Raw genomic sequence first — 21,210 nt, forward strand, 5'->3', positions numbered from 1 at the left:
TTGAATTCATTCATCCTTTTGGATTTTAAACAGACATATGGATATGAAGACATTTAGTTTAGAATTAGAAAGATTCTGAACAGCTCTGGAAAAGATCAGTGGAGTATTTGGGTCTCCCTTAGTTTCTTTCTCTGGAGCAGAGGTATTTTTTTCTGAGTTTAAGGTTGATCCCACCTTGCTCCATCACAGGGGTTAGGTCTGCTGATCAGGGCATTTTGTACGGCTTTTGTCTGAATGAGAAAATCTCAGAAGCAAGCTTTAGGGTCAGAGACTTGGTTAGGTCATGTTGTCTCTCTGGGATGCTGTTTGCTTCCTTATCTGCAAAATACTGGTGTCAGACTAAAGCAATGACTTCCAGATGATGGGCTGTGCAGAGCTTTGGGCTCTTCCTTACCCTCTGAGAGCAGGGAGAAGGCAGAGTTCTGAGTGCCTAACGCTGGCTTCGGTCATTCACTAGCTTACATACTGGAACTCTAGTTGAATAAAGGATTTTAAATGTATATTTAAATATATTCAGTATTATATTATATATTTTTACATACTTAGTATATATTATATATATTTAACATTCTTTAAGTGGAGTATACATGCATGCATCCTTATGTATAGCACACATATCATATATATGTAAAAAATTTGAAAATCAGTGTACCAGATCAGCAGTCCTCAAATATTTTGGGGCTTCCCTGGTGGCTCAGAGGTTAAAGCGTCTGCCTGCAATGCAGGAGACCTGGGTTCAATCTCCCGGTCAGGAAGATCCCCTGGAGAAGGAAATGGCAACCCACTCCAGTATTCTTGCCTGAAGAATCCCATGGACGGAGGAGCCTGGTGGGCTACAGTCCATGGTATCGCAAAGAATCGGACATGACTGAGCGACTTCACTTCACTTCAGCATGTCTTTACATTCTTAAAAATGATTGCGGATTCCCAGAGCTTTTGTTCATGGGGTTGTAGCTATTGATAGCTATCATATTGAAAATTAAAGTAACTATATTTAAAAAAAACACATTTAGTTGGAAAAGTTGCATAATTTTGCATTTTTACAAATTTCTTTAAAATCTGGCTTAATGGAGAAAAAAAAAGAATTCTCACAGCTGCTTCTACATTCAGTCTTTTGTGATCGCACATAATGTAGCCTCTGGAAAACTCCACCATATGCTTATGACAGTAAGACAGGCAAATAGCTTCTCAGTTTTTTTATGAAAATAGTTTGACCTTAAAAAACATCCTGAAAAGGTCACTAAGACCTCCCAGAGGTTGATCCCCAGCCCACACTTTGAGGATCGCTACACATGGAGCCATACATTTGTGGCTACCCCAGAGCAACTCCCAAAACATGGACCTATGCTTGTGACTCCTGGTTAGCTGCGAGGGAAAAGTCTGGGGTCCTTTTGACATATTCTGTCTTCTACAGGTCATATAATTTCACTTTATCTTTTCATGTATGCCAAAGTGAAAAATAACAATCCCAAATATTTTCACCTAAAATGAGGAAGAAATTCATTCTTTTCTGTTAAGAGCATCCTTGTTACAACATTAGTGACTGTAGGTACCTACAAAGACAAGCTTGTGTTGACCTTGGCAGGTATGGTCTGGGTCTCACCAACATCTTTCCCTTCCTTATCATAGCAGCAATGTCACTGAGAGTTTGGCATTGGGCCTTGGAGGATGGGGTCACACATATTGTTGGTTTCTGATCTGAAGATTCCTACCATCTGTTTGCTTTTATTTCTTACAGAGAGAAAAGAGTTCTGCCAGTAGTTCACTTTCCCATGCCTTCTTATTAATAAGCAATGGGAAGATGTTGGCTAACAAACTTGTCTCTTCCCTTCAAAATGTTTCTGTTACTTTTCCACAGCGCAAGCATGTGACCCAATATCTTGCAGTTGCTAGTTAGCAAGAAGGGATGGCGAAGCTTGCTGTTTTCTGCCCTTTAGGAACAGATGATTGCTGGGATCATCAGTTAACATTTAGTATGAAAGATGTCACCAGTGGGCATGGGATGTGGGGAGTGACGTGTAAACAACCACACAAAGAATAGAAAGATCTTGCGTAACAATAAATCTCTTGGCTTGATCTTTTGCCAGGATATTGTCCCAATTTGAAATGGGATCCAGGTGCTATTTCCTCTAACAAAGGCTCTCCTATTTTGAAGCAAAAGATAAGGTGTATACGTCATTTCAGGAGTTTATAGAGGCAGAAACCAACCAAGTTTCTGTGTGTTTGTGTGTGGGTGTGTACTGGTCATACACCGAACTTTTGAAGCAAATAAACTCCTATGGATACTATATTACTTATGTATTGTGTGTGTTCACTCTTTGTCACCCCAGGAACTGTTGTCCACCAAGCTCCTCTCTCCATGAGATTTTCCAGGCAGGAACACTGGAGTGGGTTGCCATTTCCTTCTCCAGGGGAATCTTCCTGACCCAGGGATCAAACTCATTCTCTTGTGCCTCCTGCATTATCAGGCAGATTCTTTACCTTGAGTTCCACCTGGGAAGCCCTTAGTTATATTACTTTGATGCCCTCAAAAGGTCATATGCCCCTATGTATTGCTATATATAGAATATGCAATAGCCTCATATGTTGCTGGTGTGAAGGTAAAATGTTGTCACTACTTTGAAAAACTTCAAGTTCTTCAAAAAGTTAAAGCTAGAGTTGCCATATGACTCAGAAGTTCCACTCCTAAGTATAGCCTCAAGAGAATTGAAAATACACATCTACACAAAACTTGTACAGGTATATTCATAGTAGCATTGCTCATAATAGCTAAAAAGTATAACCAACCCAAATGTACATCAACTGATGAGTGAATAAACAGAATGTGACAACAATCTGTATCATCCAACCATAAGAAGGAGTGAAGGGGACCTCCTTGGTGGTCCAGTGGTTACGACTCTATGCTTCCAAAGCTGGGGGCATGGGTTCCATCCCTGGTCAGGGACTAATATCCCATATGCTGCATGGTGTAGCCAAAAGATTTTTTTAAAAAAATAAATAAAGGACTGATACCTGCAAGTACCAATACCTGCAACAACATGAATAAACTTTGAAAAAGTTATACTAAGTGAAAGAAGTCAAATGGCCATGTATGATTCCACTTACATGAACTATTCATAATAGGCAGATCCATCAAAACAGGAAGCAGATTAGCAGTTGCAGGAACACAGGAGAGGGAAGGGTATGGCTTCTTTTTGGTATGTGCAAATGTTCTGGAATTACATAGTTGTGATGAGTACACAACTTTGTGAATATACTATAAAACCACTGAACTGTACATTTTAAAATGATGAATGTCATGGTATGCAAATTACATTTCAAATAAAAAAAAGACTAGTTAGTGTAAGAAGAAACATTTTTAAAAAGATATTAGTGATTCACTGAAGCTCCAGCAGGGCTAGAGCATCAGGCCTAAAAGCTCTGTGGTCAGAAAACAGCCATGATTATCTAGTGGGATACTCTATTGGCATTTCTCTTAGCACATGTCTGGAAGTTTGTACCCCAGATCTGGGCATAGGATGCTACTAGGTCCCTGTTCCTGCTGCCTCTGAAATGTGTCTCTCCACCATCCTGGATTCCACATGACACTTCCTTCTTCCCTCTACTTTCTTCTGGATCACAGGCATAGACCACTGGCCACCCCCAGGCTCCTTGCCTCTACCTTGGCTAGAAGGAAGACTGTGAAAACAGATTGTCTAGCATCTTCCTTGGGGAGGCAGAATTCTCAAGATGGGAAGCTCCTTAAGTGATACAGAAGCTTTTAAAAAAATATTATTATTATTTTATTTTTTACCATGCTACATGGCTTGTGGGAGTTTAGTTCCCTGACCAGGGATTGAACGTGTGTCCCTGCAGTATAAGTGCTGAGTCTTAACCACTGGACCACCAGGGCGAGGTCGCTTGACAAGGCTTATAAAGATGCTGAGCAGTCAGAGAGCATGACAAATATATAGTAGCGGTGACTTCCCACTTTAAGATAATATAATTTCCATTACAATGGTGTTTCTCTTATTAGGATAATTGGTGGGGAGGCTTATTTGAATTAAGGAAAAACTGAGTTATACCAGGAGAAGCTGGAGAGATAAAAATGGAGAGAGAAACAGTGTGACGAACCAAGCATTATTCATTCTTTCACTTACTTATTCAACAAAGAGCTGTATGTTTAAAAATATCAGTGGACAGTGGGATACAGAGCTGAAGAAGATGATTGAGACCCCCAGCTTTTGAGTTCTTTAGGCTACATGGACAGACAAGTGAGTATAATAGAAGGTGACAAGCAAGTAATCGGATATGAACAGGAACACAGAAAAGACAAACTATTAGAAGAAACTCCGCCTTCCCCTTTTATTTGCAAAGGGAGCTTTCCTCCTGTCACAAGGAAAATGAAGGACTTTTTATGGTCTTTTGGCAACTAAACTCGTCTGCTCCAATTGCCACTCACTTTATAGGGCAATAAATCGATCTTGGCAGAAGCTGACTTCATCAGCTCGATCACCTTTGCTCAGTGCGTCTCAAGAACCACTGAAGGACAGACTCAGCACATAAAAAGATACGGCTATGAGGTGAGTGCTTTTCCCTCTGCACATGGTTCTTTGAACCAGCAGTGTGCCTTCCTTCTTGTACTGGCTGGAGAGGAGAGCCGTGTGTGTGTGCATGCGTGTGTGTGTGTGAGTGTGTGTGTGTGTGTGTGTTTGGGGGAGGGTCTTGTGTGAGATGGTCCTCTCTCCTGGAAAGAAATCAAGGAAAGAATAAACAGATGGACTCCTTCTGGTCACTCGCTGAATGTGGTGTGGATTGGGAGAAAGGTGAACTTGTTTCTTTGGGCAGAGAGGGAGATGGTTATCCAACCCTTAAGGGTTTTGGAAAAATAACCAGGATTTTTATTATTCTAAAATGCTGTTTGATACAGAAAAGAAGCTTTGGGCTGGGAGGGTATCTAGGCAGGGAAGAATTACTACCTTCAGGAATCCCCACTCCTACCCTCCGTGTGGATGACAATGGTTCCAATAGCTAGAAAATTCCTGGCGTTGTCCCCAGAGTGTCCTGAACCTCTGGGAATTACAGGTGCTGAAACTGTTTCTCCAAAAGGATTAAGGAACTGTGGAAGAGGTGCTTGCTTTTGGTTTGAGGAGGCTGGACAGAAAAATCTCCCCGTGGAGAGAATTAGGATTTGGAGGAAGAGGCTAACTGATGAATAGTGTGTTCACTGTGATAGTGAGTCCTGGGCTGAATGGATGAGGAACTAGTCAGGTTATTGTGAACATATGGGCTGGGTCATTCAAATTTCTCTTACTGCCTGAAATTCCACCATCAGAGAGTTAGCCTCTAGAACTCTAAGCTCTTCAGTCTAGGAGACATTGTGGAGAGAGTAAGAATGTGCGTGTTCACTCTCAGCTGTGTTTGACTCTGCAACCTCATGGATTGCAGCCTGGCAGGCTCCTCTGTCCCTGGAGTTTTCAGTCCAGATTACTGGAGTGGGTTACCCTTTTCTTCTCCGGGGGATCTTCCTGACCCAGGGATCTAACCCAAGTCTCCTCTGTCTTCTGCATTGGTGGGTGGATTCTTTACCACTGAGCTACCTGGGAAGTCTGAGAGTAAAAATATTCAAATTCTAATTTAAGAAGCATGGCACCTCAGTTTTTACATCAATTCCACAGCTAACTGTGATTAGGCCCAGTTCATTAACTTTCCCTTACAAATAGGAATCGTGACGCCTGCCTGATCAACCTCAACATAAGAATTTTATGGAAGCATAGTTGTATGAGATATATCTTATGGGACTGAGAGTAAACCTTTGAATAATTTAGGCCAGTGGAAGACACCTGACAGATTCAGGCAACTAGGAAAGAATGGAGAATAAAGAATTGTTAATAAACTCCAACTTCAATCCCAAACCCCAGTCCTCAACTCCACGTTGGCAAATTGGCTGTAGATCTTTGCTCTTCACCCCCATTTCACAATTAAGGTGCTTCTTTTCTTGGCTTATTAAATATTAACCTAAAGGCAGACTCAGATGAAAAGTGAAGCTATACACATAAGAAAGTGCTTGTAGAAATGGTCATGGCATTGGGTTGGGGTTGAGAAGAGCAGGGGTGTGGGGGAATGGAAAGTTAAAGGATAGGCAAAGTGAAAAAAGAGAGAATTCTTTATCTATATCAATTCATAGATTGTCACGGCATAAATGTTGGTTTGGTACAGATGAAACCCAGGAGAAGAGGCTGAGGGACTGGGCATGGGAGGTGTCGTGAAGACCTTTGGTTACACAGCTGAAGAATTTTTATTGTTTTCTGGAGAATCCCTGAAGACTTGAATACAAGAGAATAAAACGATTTTGTTCATGCTCTAGAAAGATCAATCCAGCTGCAGTGTGTTCAACAGATTTCAGGAGCAGGGAGGGTGGAAGCAGGGGGCTATGGGGAAAGCCGTGGTGACAGTTCAGGCCAGAAATGATGGTCTGAATAAACTGTTTCCAGTAGGAATGGAAAGGAAGGAACATCTTTGAAAGATATCGGTAAAATATTTGACTGAACTTGTAGCTGGTTGTGAGAGGGGAGTCAGAAAAGGTTTCCAGGTTTTTGAAGAAATTGTGATTCTGTTCCTTAAGGTATGAACTGTTTGAGAAGGAGCGAATTTGGCAGAATTGGTGAAGCTAGGACTGGGCTATGGGGAGAGATGGTTTCATGTGTAAACAAATTGAATTTAAGCTTGTGGGAAATCCAAATGAGACATCTAACAAACAGCTGAATATATGAAACCAAATCTCTGAGCTAGAAATACAGGCTGGATTGTCCTCAGATATTATTATACAAAGTCACAGAAGCAATGAAAATCACTAAAGGAAAGTGAGCAGTGGCCCCATGATGAAATACAGGGAATGTCACATTTCACAAAATAGGAGACTACAAAGAAAATTGAAGAGAAGCCAGAAGAGTAGGTAGGAAATTAAGATTGAATGATATCAAATGATCCAACGCTGAAGAATTTTACAGAGGAGGAAGTGGTTGGTAGGGCTAGGGGATTAAGACAGTGCTCATTGTATTCAGCAGCTAAACCCCTAGTGTTCTTGGCAGGAGCAGTTTTAGTGGAATGCGGGAAACAGAATTCATACCAGTAATATGAGAGGAAGGTAATGCAGAATGCGTGGAATTATCATTTTGGAAAGTTCCCAAGAAAGGAAAAAGAAAGCTATAATGGTCTCGAGAAGAATACAAAGTCATCAACAGAGTTTCAGGTGAACTTTTTGACCAGCCTAATATTTATGAGGGGAAAGAGCAAATTCAGAAGCAGAGGTGGATAATATAAGACAGAAGAAGCATACTTGGCAGAATAAGAAGTTTGAAAAATTCAAAGGCTCTGAGATCTAGGGAATAGATACTAGGATTATACTGAGACAAGAAGAGGAAAAACTCTTCCATTGCAAAGAGAGAGAAAAGGACCAGAACTTACCCAAATATGGATAATTTTTATAGAAAAGCTCAAGTTGAGAAGCAGGGAGATAAAATAGTTGCTGCAAAATAGTTATCTTGTCTGGAATGTTGGAGATAATGTTGGAAATACACATCCAAATAGTTGAAATACCCATTAGTCAGTATGAAAACTAAGATAAGAATTGAAGTTCTTTGATTCCTAGTTCAGTTCATACCCTCTAAAATACCAAATATTTTAAAAGTTGTATCTATGCCTGATGTTTAGAGCTTGCATCTAGGCTCAATATTTAGAGCTACTGTGAGCCACCTAATTTACATGGATTTGTGTGCCATGACCATACAAGTAAGCATTATATTGAAGATCAGGACTAGGTTCATTTTTCTTACCCTATTCTTAAAAGGCTTAGTGAGCTCTAAACAGTTAAACACCTCAGCATCACCAGCATAGGAATTGGAATAAGAAGACTAGGATTCAGGTTTTGCTACTTTCCCCCTCCCTGAGTAGAACTTCCTTCCTCTGCCCAGGGAGGGTGTGAAGATCAAAGTGACATCTAGAAGGGCTTTTTGAGCCATCTCAACCCTTTCTCTCTCTCCCATGCTCTGTTCCACTTCTCCTTCCCTCCCTTCAATTCTTTATGTCTGATATATTTTTCCTTAGACAGTAATCAATCCCTTTGCAGACAAAAAGGACAAGAGTCCTACATGTGTCGGATGCACTGACCAGAGTTACTTGGAGACACTGTGATGACCTGAAACAGATACTCCCTGGATTACATAAAGAAGAATGCTGATAATCATGTCCACTGGCAAGGAGTTGGCAGTCTAATCAGGATGCCTACCTATTCTTTTGGAATGATGGGTTTTGCAGTTTACTTTAATCCTGTTGCCTGTGTCCATCTAGATGGCGAGGAAGCTTAGTGCATTGGAAATCCTTCTGATCATCTTCATCATAATTGTACTTGCCGTAGATATCCTCTTGCTGATGCTTCTGTTGGAGAACCCTCCAGGTAAGGGAGATGCCTGTGGCTGTTGGATTGGAAGGATTGAGACAGAAGTTCCTCAGGATGCCAAAGACATCTTTTTATTTCTTCATTCCTCAGCATGCCACCACATTGCATTATTTACAGTCTATAGCCATAATTAATTTAGATGAATTTTCAAATGCTGTGTTCTTGTTCTGCAACTACACCTAAAATTAAATGCTAGTAATATTCAAGGTCTCCCAAGTCCCATTTGATGTAATTTTAGAAAAATGCAAAATGAGACTCACCAGAAGCCTGTCCTTCAATCTAGAGTCATGAATGAAATAAGATATCAATGTATGGCAAAAACCACTACAATATTGTAAAGTAATTAGCCTCCAACTGAAATAAATAAATTTAAAAAGAATAGTCTTCAAGAAGAATAGTTAACAGTGCCTAGTCCCTTTACATTATGGAAAAAGAAATTGGGCTACAGTGGAGTTAGGGACTGATTAACTTGGCCTAATTATGTCAGTTACAATTCTCCTCCAGCCCATATTCTGGTTAAATGCCTATGATTTCTTCATGGATACCTTTGAAATTCTTCTCTCATAGAAACATCCCACAGAATGCCTTCTTTCTGCCATATGAGCCACGAAGGAAGACTTCCCTGCCCACATTATACTCTAAATAATAATATACACAATACAAAAATCATTTCTTAAAATGAATTTGAGGTTTACTCTGCTTGATAAAGCTCACTATATCAATATAGCTTTAGCGTGTAGTGGAAAGAACCTGTACCCATAGCATAATCCTACTTACTCATTCTTTTCACCACTCTTCACAGTAAACATTGAGGTATTTTCTAGGAACAATTATGATTTTGTGAGATGATATGAAAAATATACAGGCCTTCTTTCCATAATGTAGTGGTTATCACAATCACCTTACACGCGAAAGAAAGTTCCCCAGATCGAAATCAAGTGGAAACAGACTTTCTTTAGGCTTCCCAGGTGGCACTATGGTAAAGAATCTGCCTGCCCATGCAGGAGACATACGAGATGAGGGTTCAGTCCCGGGGTTGGGAAGATCCTATGGAGGAGGAAACGGCAAGTCACTCCAGTATTCTTGCCTGAAAAATCCCATGGACAGGGGAGCCTGGCAGCCTACAGTGTGTGGGCTCGCAAAGAGGTGGACACGACTGTAGCAACTTAGCACATGAAAACTATAACTCAAAATAGATCAAAGTTCAAAATGTAACAACTAAAACTATAAAATTCTAAGAAAAACATAGGCATAAATATCAATATTTGTGACCTTGGATTAGGCAACAGTTTCTTAGATATGATACTCAAAAAAAAGCATAGCAGCCTAAAGAAAAAAAAAAAAGAGCAAATTGGACTTCAAAATAAAAAAATTTTGTGCTTCAAAGAACACTACCAAGGAAGTGAAATGACAGTCAGTCCACTAAAGGAGGAATGTATTTGCAAATGATGTGCTTGAAAATGGTTTAGCATTCAAAATATGTAAATCTTATGATTCAAAATTAGAAGAAAAATAATCAAATTTCTAAAATGAGTGCGGGATTTAACAGACATTTCTTCATGGAAGGTCTATAAATGGCCAATAAGCCATGAAAATAACAGTCAGTATCATCAGTTGTTTGGGAAATTCAAGTCAAATGAAATATCCTTTACACCCACTGAAGTGAAAGTGTCTGACTATTTGTGACCCCATGGACTATACAGTCCATGGGATTCTCCAGGCCAGAATACTGGAGTGGGTTGCCATTCCCTTCTCCAGGGGATCTTCCCAACCCTGGGATCGAACCCAGGTCTCCCGCATTGCAGGCAGATTCTTTACCAGCTGAGCCACAAGGGAAGCCCTTTCCCTTGTGGAAGGGAATAGTCAATAAGTGAAAACAACCCAAATGTACATTAACTGATGAATAGATTTTAAGAAGTGTTATATTCATATCATGGAACATGATTCAGCCACTATAAAGAATGAAGTACTGTTATAAGCTGCAACATGAATGAACCTTGAAAACATTATACCAGATAGAAGCTAGATGTAAAAGGCCACATATTTTATGATTCTGTTTATATGAAATCTTCAGAATAGGCAAATCCATAGAGACAGAAAGTGGATTCACGTTTACCAGGAACTGGGAGAAGAGAGAAATGGGAAGTGACTACTAATGAGTATGTGGTTTCTTTTGGGGTGATGAAAATGTTCTGGAATTAGATGGTCATGGTGGGACAACTTTGTACAATATTATAAGCCACTGAATTGCACACTTTAAACATGTGAATTTTACATTACGTGAAGTATATCTCAAAAAACTCCCAGCAAAACAAAAGTAAATGTGTCGAACCCTTGGAGAAGTGTTAAACATTCTATGCAAATGTAGATCCCAGGTACTAGTGACTACTGACTAGAAAATTGACTGAAAGTCTAGGACTGCTTCTTCCCTAGGACTGTGAGTATACTCCACATTTTCAATATCATCCTTTAATTTCTCTGCAGGTGCTTCATTTGTTCCAGAGTGCCCAGAAATCCCCGAATCAGAAAGGATAGAGTGTGCACCTGGCCAGGAGGTGACAGAGGTCAGAGAAATATGGTTCCTGCTGTGGGCCTGCTGGGTTTTATTGAAAAGAGAAGTATGTGCAGTGGGGAGATGGTGGTGATAGGTGGATTACAGGCCTCTTGACTTGTTTGGAGAACATTCTTTCTTGCCTGATGAAATAAACAGCAACACCAAGGAAATCAGGGAAGCAGCCAGGGGTAGAAGGAAGAGGAAGAGGAACTAACCAAAGGGTTGGCCCATGGGGTCTGGAGTCCAGAGTAGAGAGAGAGAGCTCTCCATCTTGCTGAATGTGTCCTACCGTGATTCCAAGGAGAGACATGGAGAGGTTAATGTTTGAGGGCTTGAATTCACATTCCTTGAGAACAGAGGCCATCAAGCATATAGAAATGACTGAGTTGTTGTAGAGCCCAAATGACCTGTTAGAACAAGAATCTTCTGAAATCATGTTATTGGCAAGTCATCCCAATGAACATATGTTAAAAAACATAGATTTTCTACCTGAGTAGTTTCCATAAGAATATCAACTATTGGAAGCCTTCTTAGTTGCAACTTAATGACTTTATCATAAAGGTATGTATATTTAGATTGTATTTCTTTATCTCATATTCTATATTCTATATCCCATAATTAGGACTGCATTAAATTTTGGGTTTAATTTAGGTAACAGTGACATAATTTTAAATCTTCTCATTTTAAAAACATATTCAATACAACCTCTTTTCATTTCAACTCTTTTATACATATATACATATTTCTCAACTGTCCTCATGTATATTTCATTACAGATGTATTATGAAATATTTTTTCTAGATGTTGCATATACAAAGTTTCTGCTGTAAATATAGTTTATTCTATTTGCTAACTGGTGCTTCTTGTATTCAGTTCAGTTCAGTTCAGTTGCTCAGTTGTGTCTTTGTGACCCCATGAACCGCAGCACGCCAGGCCTCCCTATCTATCACCAACTCCTGGAGTCCACTCAAACCCACATCCATCGAGTCTGTGATGCCATCCAATCATCTCATCCTCTGTCATCCCCTTCTCCTCCTGCCCTCAATCTTTTCCAGCATCAGGGTCTTTTCAAATGAGTCAGCTCTTTGCATCAGGTGGCCAAAGTATTGGAGTTTCAGCTTCAGCATCAGTCCTTCCAATGAATATTCAGGACTCACTTCCCTTAGAATAGACTGGTTAGATCTCCTTGCAGTCCAAGGGACTCTCAAGAGTCTTCTCCAACACCACAGTTCAAAAGCATCAATTCTTTGGTGCTCAGCCTTCTTTATAGTCCAATTCTCACATCCATACATGACTACTGGAAAAACCATAGCCTTGACTGGATGGACCTTTGTTGGCAAAGTGATGTCTCTGCTTTTTAATATGCTAAGTTGGTCATAACTTTCCTTCCAAGGAGTAAGTGTCTTTTAATTTCACTGCTGCAATCACCATCTGCAGTGATTTTAGAGCCCAGAAAAATAAAGTCTGACACTGTGTCCACTGTTTCCCCATCTATTTGCCATAAAGTGATGGGACCAGATGCCATGATCTTAGTTTTCTGAATGTTGAGCTTTAAGCCAACTTTTTCACTCTCCTCTTTCACTTTCATCAAGAGGCTCTTTAGTTCTTCTTCACTTTCTGCCATAAGGGTGGTGTCATCTGCATATCTGAGGTTATTGATATTTCTCCCAGCAATCTTGATTCCAGCTTGTGTTTCCTCCAGCCTGGCATTTCTCATGATGTACTCTGCATATAAGTTAAATAAGCAGGGTGACAACATACAGCCTCGATGTACTCCTTTTCCTATTTGGAACCAGTCTGTTGTTCCATGTCCAGTTCTAACTGTTGCTTCCTGACCTGCATACAGGTTTCTCAAGAGGCAGGTCAGGTGGTCTGGTATTCCCATCTCTTTCAGAATTGTCCACAGTTTATTGTGATCCACACAGTCAAAGGCTTTGGCATAGTCAATAAAGCAGAAATAGATGTTTTTCTGGAACTCTCTTGCTTTTTCGATGATCCAATGGATGTTGGCAATTTGATCTCTGGTTCCTCTGCCTTTTCTAAAACCAGCTTGAACATCTGGAAACTCACAGTTCACATATTGCTGAAGCCTGGCTTGGAGAATTTTAAGCATTACTTTACTAGCATGTGAGAGAAGATTATTTTATATTTATTGAATATTATATATGTATTAAATATTATATTTTTAAAAATTTTATTATATATTATATTGATAAAATATATATTATGCTATAACATATTATATTAATTATACAACTTGACCAATTTAAATTTCTCATTGTTTCTAAAGTGGTTTATATAGCTCACTTTATTGTTATTGAGTACATACTTATATGACCTTCCCTCGTGACTTAGATGTAAAGAATCTGCCTGCCAGTGCTGGAGACCTGCATTCAATCCCTGAGTAAAGGAGATCCCCTGGAGAAGAAATGGCTACCCACTCCAGTATTCTTTCCTGGATAATCCCATGGACAGAGGAGCCTGGCAGGCTACAGTCCACGGGGTCATAAAGAGTCAGACACAGCTGAGAGACTAACACAACAATCTATATAGTTATACCCTAGGCAAATAATTATACATAATGAAAAATCCAGCTCATAGGATTTTTATCTTTATTATCTTCCATGATATTTCAAAAATGTTTTCTCAAAGTATTTGTACCAATTTACATTCCCTCATGAGTTCATTTGCTCTATATCCTAACCTACACTTCGTATGTTTTTCTTTTTCAATATAACTATTCTGTGGCTTTAATTTGTGTGTTCCTCATGGCAACCCACTCCAGTACTCTTGCCTGGAAAATTCCATCGGTGGGGGAGCCTGGTAGGGTGCCATCCATGGGGTCGCAAAGGGTCGGACACGACAGAGCAACTTCACTTTCTTTCTTTCTATAGTTCCTTTTGGAGAAGGAAATGGCAACCCACTCCAGCGTTCTTGCCTGGAGAATCCCATGGACAGAGGGGCCTGGTGGGCTACAGTCTATGGGGTTGCAAAGAGTCGGACAAGACTAAGCAACTAACACACACATACATGACTAACGAAGTTAGACACTTTCATACCCTGATTGGCTAGATGGATAATCATATTTGTGAAGGGTCTTTTCCATTTCCTTTTTTGTCTAGTTTTTTCTATTGGGCTGTTCATATTTTTCTTATTGCTTTGCAGTATTTACATATTCTGGATGCAAATCTTTTGTCGTATAAATTTTAAGTATTTCCTTACACTGTGGTTTGAATTTTAACACTCTTCATGGTGACTTTTGATAAAAAAGTTTTTAATTTTAACAAACCTACTTTATCAGTTTTATATAGTTAGTGTATTTTGTATTCTGTTTAAAAATTCTTGCTTACTCCAAGGTTAAAAAAATGTATTTCTATTTTTTTTCCTCTAAGGGCAATGTTGTTTTAATCTTCCACACTGAGATCTTAAAATAAGTCTAGAGTTGACTTTTGTGTATGGTGTCAGGTAGGAGTCCAGAATATTTTTTTTCTTGAATTTCTAATAGACCCATCACTGCTTACTGAAATTACCATCTTTCATCCTCTGCATTATAGTGCCACCTTTACTATAAATCATATATACTTGTTTATGTTGATCTATTTCTAGAGTCTCTTATTTTGTTCCATTGTTAGTTTGTCTGCTCTTTTGCTAATTTCATATTACCTTCATTACTGTTAGTCAGTTGTGTCCGACTCTTTGTGACTCCATGGACTGTAACCCTCCAAGCTCCTTGTCCATGGGATTCTCCAGGCAAGAATACTGAAGTGAGATGCCTTTCCCTTCTCCAGGCGATCTTCCCGACCCAGGGATCAAACCCAGGTCTCCTGCATTGCAGGCAAATTCTTTACCTTCCAAGACACCAGGGACGCTCTTTATTATAGCTTTATAGTAAATCTTGGGGCTTCCCTGCTGGCTCAAATGGTAAAGAATTTGTCTGCAATGTGGGATCCACAGAGATGCAGCTCGATCCTGGGTCAGGAAGAACCCCTGGAGGAGGAAATGGCTACCCACTCCAGTTTTCTTGCCTGAAAAACCCCATGGACAGAGGAACTTGGTGAGCTATAGTCCATGGGGTCACAAAAGAGTCATACCAGACTAAGTGACTAAAGAGCAACAACATAGTAAGTCTTGACCTGCAGTTGAGTAAGTTCTCCAAATTATTCTTATTTTTCTTTAAGGTTGCCCAGCTTATTTTTGACCCTTTAGATTTCTGAATAAATTTTAGAATCAGTCTGTCAGCTTCCTCTCAAAACCCACTAGAAATTTGATTCTGATCACATAAAATTCACAGATTAATTTTGGGAGAATTTACATCTTTATAAGAGTGAATATTCTAATCCATGAATGAGATATATTCCTCTACTTATTAAGATTTTAGTTTTGAGATTTTTGGTACAGAGGACTTGAAAGTTTTTTCCAAAATTTTTCTAAGTACTTTATGTTTGATTTTATTTAAATATTATTTTTAATTTTCCATTTAGCTGTTGTTAGCATATAGATTTAAAGTTGATTTTTTAAATATTTGCTGATCTTGAACTGGAAATCACACTAAATTAACTTATTAATTCTCCTAGTTTGTCTATGGACTCTTGTATTTTCCTTTTACAACAGTGTTACCCACAAATAATGACCATTTAAGATGTTCTCAAATGTACATTTTTCTCCTTGTAACACTAAGGATACTTTTTCACTCTAATTTTTCTATATACTTTGGGATATGCAGCTATAGTAGGTTTTAGAAAATGGAGACTGATTTCAAAAAATATAAGAAATAACATTTCAGTAAACATGAAAAGTTAAATTTCAGTAAACATTAAAAGTAAAATACAAAATGTTAAAAGTAAAAGTAAAATGTTAGATCTAAAGAGGAAGCTCTGATTTTGAAAGAAGTTGGCTACATTCACAGAATTAAAGCATCTATCAGAGACTCTACTGAAAAAAAAATCCTTGTCTCAAATGGAAGTTGAATAAGATAATTTCCAAGCCGATTTCCAGTTCTCAATTCCATTAGTCAGTAATTTCTGGCAAAATGACATAAAAATCTATGTGAAAGACAACTGGAGCGTACTCTTAAGAAAAGTTTGGTGTTAAGGAAATCATAGAGATAGATTTGTTATGAGTCAATTGCCATAATCCAGGTGTGAGTTATGAGGATCTGTGTTATTGTGTAACTATGGAAACCAGAAAGGCCATATGTATATCTCAGTTTCACTTCTGGTGTCTGGGATTCAGGAAGTGCCTTAAAACTGAGACAGGAATGTTAGGGCAGACTTTATGGGAAAGTGTTGTGTTTATCTGACTGTATTGGATTTCTAGTCTTAACTATTTTTTTTTTTTTTTAATAGAGGTTGGTAGACTTTGGAACAATTTATGGCAATGTAACTGACCTTTTGAACTTTAAAGATCTCAGCCTCAGAGGTAGCAGGGCTATTCAAATATCTGTCTCAGATTTAGGAAACTCAACAGCCTAGAAGTTACTCCAAATCCCCAAACTTCTCCACTGATCCCTTCCAACCTATTTTGTATTTAAAGAGGATGAAGCAGGAATATCAGTTATATATTTGGAGAATTAGTGAGCACTTTTAAGGTGATTGTATGGCTATAATGTAATTTTTGTTCTGTCTAAGTTGTGTCTGACTCTTTGTGAGCCCATGGACTGCAGCATGCCAGGCTTCCTTGTCCTTCCCTGTAATTGCTTTGTTTATAATAAGCATGAAAGATTGATCTGTTATATTTACTTAGTTATTTTAGTTTAATTTATTTATTTTTAATTGGAGGATACTTGCTTACAATATTGCATTGGTTTCTGCCATACATCAACATGAATCAGTCACAGGCATACGCATTTATACTGTGGTTTTTCAGAGCAATTACAATAGATGTTAGCATCTAAAATACTTTCTAAATTAGCAGTATTGTGACATATTCTTTTGTTTTTTAAATCACAAAATCTATACTTGGATATATTCCTTTAATAAGAAAGATTCAGACATTATAGTTATGTACAAAATAAAAATAGGGAAGTCCTTATTTGTAATGCTTTCTCTTTATTTCCAAATCACCTACCCAGAATCAGATCAAGAGCTTTGTATGTATCCTTCTCCTGATCTTTCTAAGCTTTTGCCTATGTTAACATAGGTATTTATATATTTTGTACATATATTTATATATTTTTGGTTTTGTTTTCACATGAATTTAGCTGTACTATTTATCTTATTTAATAACTTGCTTTTAAAATTTGGGACATTTTTATATATTAAAAAGTGCTTGAGACGATCATCTAATATTTTTTTTTGGTCAGTGTTGTGAATTATACTAAAAAGATTTCTTAATTTTGAACCACTGTAGCATTCTCTTGAGAATCCTCTCTTGACTATTATGAGTTAGTTCTTTTAATACCCTAATGAATTCAGATTGCTAACATTTTATTAAAATTTTACATATCTATCTTTTTTAAGTGAAATTGGCTTATACATTTTTATATGATTGTTTGCTTGGACTCTCCCTATCTAGTTTGTTGCCAGGATTATTCTAGTCTAATAAAATTAATCAGAAAACTTTTTACCTTGTTCTGAAAATATATATATTACATGAGAATATTCTATTCCCTAAATCATATGGGCAAAATATCATTTTTCTAGGGAAAGGCCTTTACAATTTTCATGGCTAATGATCATTTGACTTTTTATCTCTTCTTATCTAATCTTGATTATTTAATGTTTCACTATTTGAAGATTCAAATTACAGTTTCCCATTCATTGGTAAATATTTAATCCTAGTATCTGTTGTCATTCTGCGTTTTTTGTTCCTAATCTTGTTTGTCACCCTACCTTTGTCAAAATAGGACTTGATAATGTTTTCATATTTCTTAGATCTTTTCAAAGAGTCTCCCTTAGGTTTATTGATCTGCCAAACTAATACCAAAACATGTCTTCACACTATAATAATTATCAGGGTGGAATGACAGCAGGAATTGATATGTACACCATTAGAATATGATAAGAAGTTCCCAAACACATATTCATATTCTCATATTAGTACACTTAAATTTAGTTTATAATAAAAATAGAATTTCAAATCAATAGTAGAAGCTAGGTCTATTTCATGGGGATGTCTGGCTTACTTTACTATGCTTGCTGACAACACAATAGCACATATTCTTAGATTATTACCTGGAAAAAAAATTTCATGTTTTTAATTGATTGTAGGTACTTGCTTCTTTTCTCTTTCATTAGTTACTGCTTTTACTTATTAGCTTTTCATGTAGCTCTTATGGCTTTGTTTTGTTCTTTTCCAGTTTCCTGTGTTGTACATTGAGTTGCTCGTGATATATAACATTACTTTCTCTCTTTCCTTGGTTCCCCCTTCCCTCCTCTATTTCTCTTTTTACTCCTTTTGGAATCTTCTAGCTGAGTGCTGCTCTGTGAGTCCACTGGTCACTTGACTTATCCTTTCTACGTCCATTTCTTTATCTTTGTGTATTATGTCCTTGGATAATCTTAAAATGAATTAAAACTATTTTCTTGCCTTGATACTTCTTTCTTTTATTGTTTCCTTTTTGTTATTCAGTACAAATATTGAGTTTGAAACCTTGCTGTTAGATACCTTCACTTTCAATGTTCTTTATTGCTTTTCTTAATGGAAGCAACTGTTGTGTGCCCGTGTCTGAAGGTAGGAATTATGTCTATTTTGAAGGCTAATAATGTTTTTTCTATTAACTGCTTCCTCCAATTTGTTTATTAAGTTTGGTCCTTTCCTATCATGATGTTCATTTCAGTCACTCAGTTGTGTCTGACTCTTTGCGACCCCATGGACTGCAGCATGCCAGGCTTCCCTGTCCATCACCAATCCCCAGAGCTTACTCAAACTCATGTCCATGGAGTCAGTAATGCCATCCAACCATCTCATCCTCTGTTGTCCCTTCTCCTCCTGCTTTCAATCTTTCCCAGCACCAGGGTCTTTTCAAATGAGTCAGTTCTTTGCATCAGGTGGCCAAAGTATTTGAGTTTCAGCTTCAGCATCAGTCCTTCCAATGAATATTCAGGGCTGGTTTCCCTTAGGATAGACTGGTTAGATCTCCTTGCAGTCCAAGAGACTCTCAAGAGTCTTCTCCAACACCACAGTTCAAAAGCATTCATTCTTTGGTGCTCTTTTTTGGGCTCCAAAATCACTGCAGCTGGTAACTGCAGCCATGAAATTAAAAGATGCTTGCTCCTTGGAAGAAAAGTTATGACCAACTTAGACAGTATATTAAAAAGCAGAGACATTACTTTGCCAACAAAGGTCCATCTAGTCAAAGATATGGTTTTTCCAGTAGTCATGTATGGATCATGATGTTAGTTTCTCTCAAATTTTGGGTGGCTTGACTTTCATATTTGTATTTCATTATCTATGACTGCCTGTCCTATTTACTTTAGCTCATGCTGAGAATTGAGGAGGAGAGGGAAAATAGTGGAGAGAAAAATGGATACTTATCTGGGAGTGGTGCTGGTGGCCGGAAGGGTGGGGGGACAGTTTATTAGCTGCTGCGTTGCCATACCTTCTGGGTCCCAGCATGTCTCCTCACTCCCGTACTCACTTGCTCAGTTATGTCCTACCCTTTGTGACCCCGTGGACTATAGCCCACCAGGCTCCTCTGTCTATGGAATTTTCCAGTCAAGAATACTGCAGTGGTTGTCATTTCCTCCTCCAGGGAGATCTTCCCGACCCAAGGATCAAACCTGTGTCTCCAGCATCTCATGCATTGGCAGGAGGACTCTTTACCACTGAGCCGCCTGGGAAGCTCCCTCAGTCCCTTAACCTATCAATAAACACTTTTGGATGCCCACCCATTAGCAGGAGCTAACCAGTATCTGTGAGAGCTTCCCAATTAACCATCTGCAGCTACATCCCAGGTTTCTCTTCCACTTCTCCACACCTACCAGACTTGGAGCTGTTCTTTTTCTTCTCTTGTGTTTTAAGCTATGAATATGTGTTTTCCCTAGAGCTGATAAAGTTGATTTTCTGTGTTTCAGGAACTTCATAACTTTTCTGGTCTGCTGCACTGAACTATATTTTGCTGTTTTACAATGGATTTGTAATTTTTTTCTTAATGATACTTCTGTCAATTCACGTAGAATCAGTTGGGTGGGGAGGTGAATACCTGTGCTTATTTCAGCATTTTGGTTCAATTTGCCATCTATTTAATTTATTATAACAAAACAAATTTTTAAGTAAATTAATCTATCATTGAAACATGTATATTATCATATGTGAAACAGATCACCAATCCAGGTTCAATGCATGAGACAGGGTTCTCAGGGCTGATGCACTGGGATGACCCTGAGGGATGGGATGCAGAGGAGGTGGGAGGGGGGTTTAGGATGGGGAACACACGAAAAAACAATCTGTAGGAACTTTAGAAAATACATCTCACCAAATGATAGTAATTTAAAAACAATCTATAATCAAGCCACTGTGAGAAACCACGAGTGGTTTATTTTTACCTTGTGGACACTGTAAATTTGTTTGACATCACTGTCTATCCTAGTTTGATCTTAACTTTCTCAGTGTTCCTTTGATTTCCTTTTCTTATTTCTTAGAAATTCATTTCTTCATGCTGTGTGCAGGCTAAGTCACTTCAACTGTGTCCGACTCTTTGTAATCTCATGGACTGTAGCCCGCCAGTCTCCTCTGTTCATGGGATTCTCCAGCCAAGAATACTGGTGTGGGTTGCCGTACCCTCTTCCAGGGGATTTTCCCAACCCCTGGGATCCAACCCAAATCTCTTATGTCTCACCTGCATTGGCAGGCGGGTTCTTTACCACTAGCACCACTTGGGAATCCACATATTGTTAGCTATTTCCATGACTCTTCCTTGTGAGAAAGTCCACAGTGTTTGGTCCAGCATTCACCTCACTGTTGCTATGGATACTGTGAGCCTCCAGTCTCACTTCTCTCCCGTGATATTCTTGGCACAATGAACTTACGGATCTACTGAGTCTCTTGGGCATCGCTGCTTTCTCTGCTTGGAGTCCTGCTCTGCTGGTCATGTGTCTAACCCTTCCTAGTGCATTAGGGCTGGACTTACCTTTCACTTGCCTAGAAGCCCACCCTACCCCCACCCTCACCCCAGTCTTCTAGGCTGGACATGGTGGCTGGTATGTGTGTCCCCTCAGCCCCAGGGCACATCATTGCAGCACGCATCATATTGTGAGTACCTGGATTTATAAGTTGATTA

At 38.7% G+C, this 21,210-nt stretch overlaps 1 protein-coding gene across 2 annotated transcripts in view; it reads left to right on the forward strand.

Annotated features, from left to right (window-relative positions):
- MGAM (maltase-glucoamylase) overlaps positions 1–21,210 on the forward strand; it is a 194,531-nt gene that overhangs the window by 95,736 nt on the left and 77,585 nt on the right. The window contains exons 1-3 of one of the 2 annotated variants that reach the window (XM_061165954.1): positions 4,462–4,562; positions 8,329–8,434; positions 10,922–11,001. The exons of the other annotated variant lie outside the window; for it this stretch is intronic. Coding sequence (XP_061021937.1) covers positions 8,329–8,434; positions 10,922–11,001 — 186 coding nt within the window. The 5' untranslated portion in view covers positions 4,462–4,562. Of the gene's footprint in view, positions 1–4,461; positions 4,563–8,328; positions 8,435–10,921; positions 11,002–21,210 lie in introns of those variants that run through there. 2 annotated transcript variants of the gene reach the window in all.

The sequence above is a fragment of the Dama dama genome, chromosome 18, assembly GCF_033118175.1.
Source record: "Dama dama isolate Ldn47 chromosome 18, ASM3311817v1, whole genome shotgun sequence".
NCBI classification, from domain to species: Eukaryota; Metazoa; Chordata; class Mammalia; order Artiodactyla; family Cervidae; genus Dama; species Dama dama.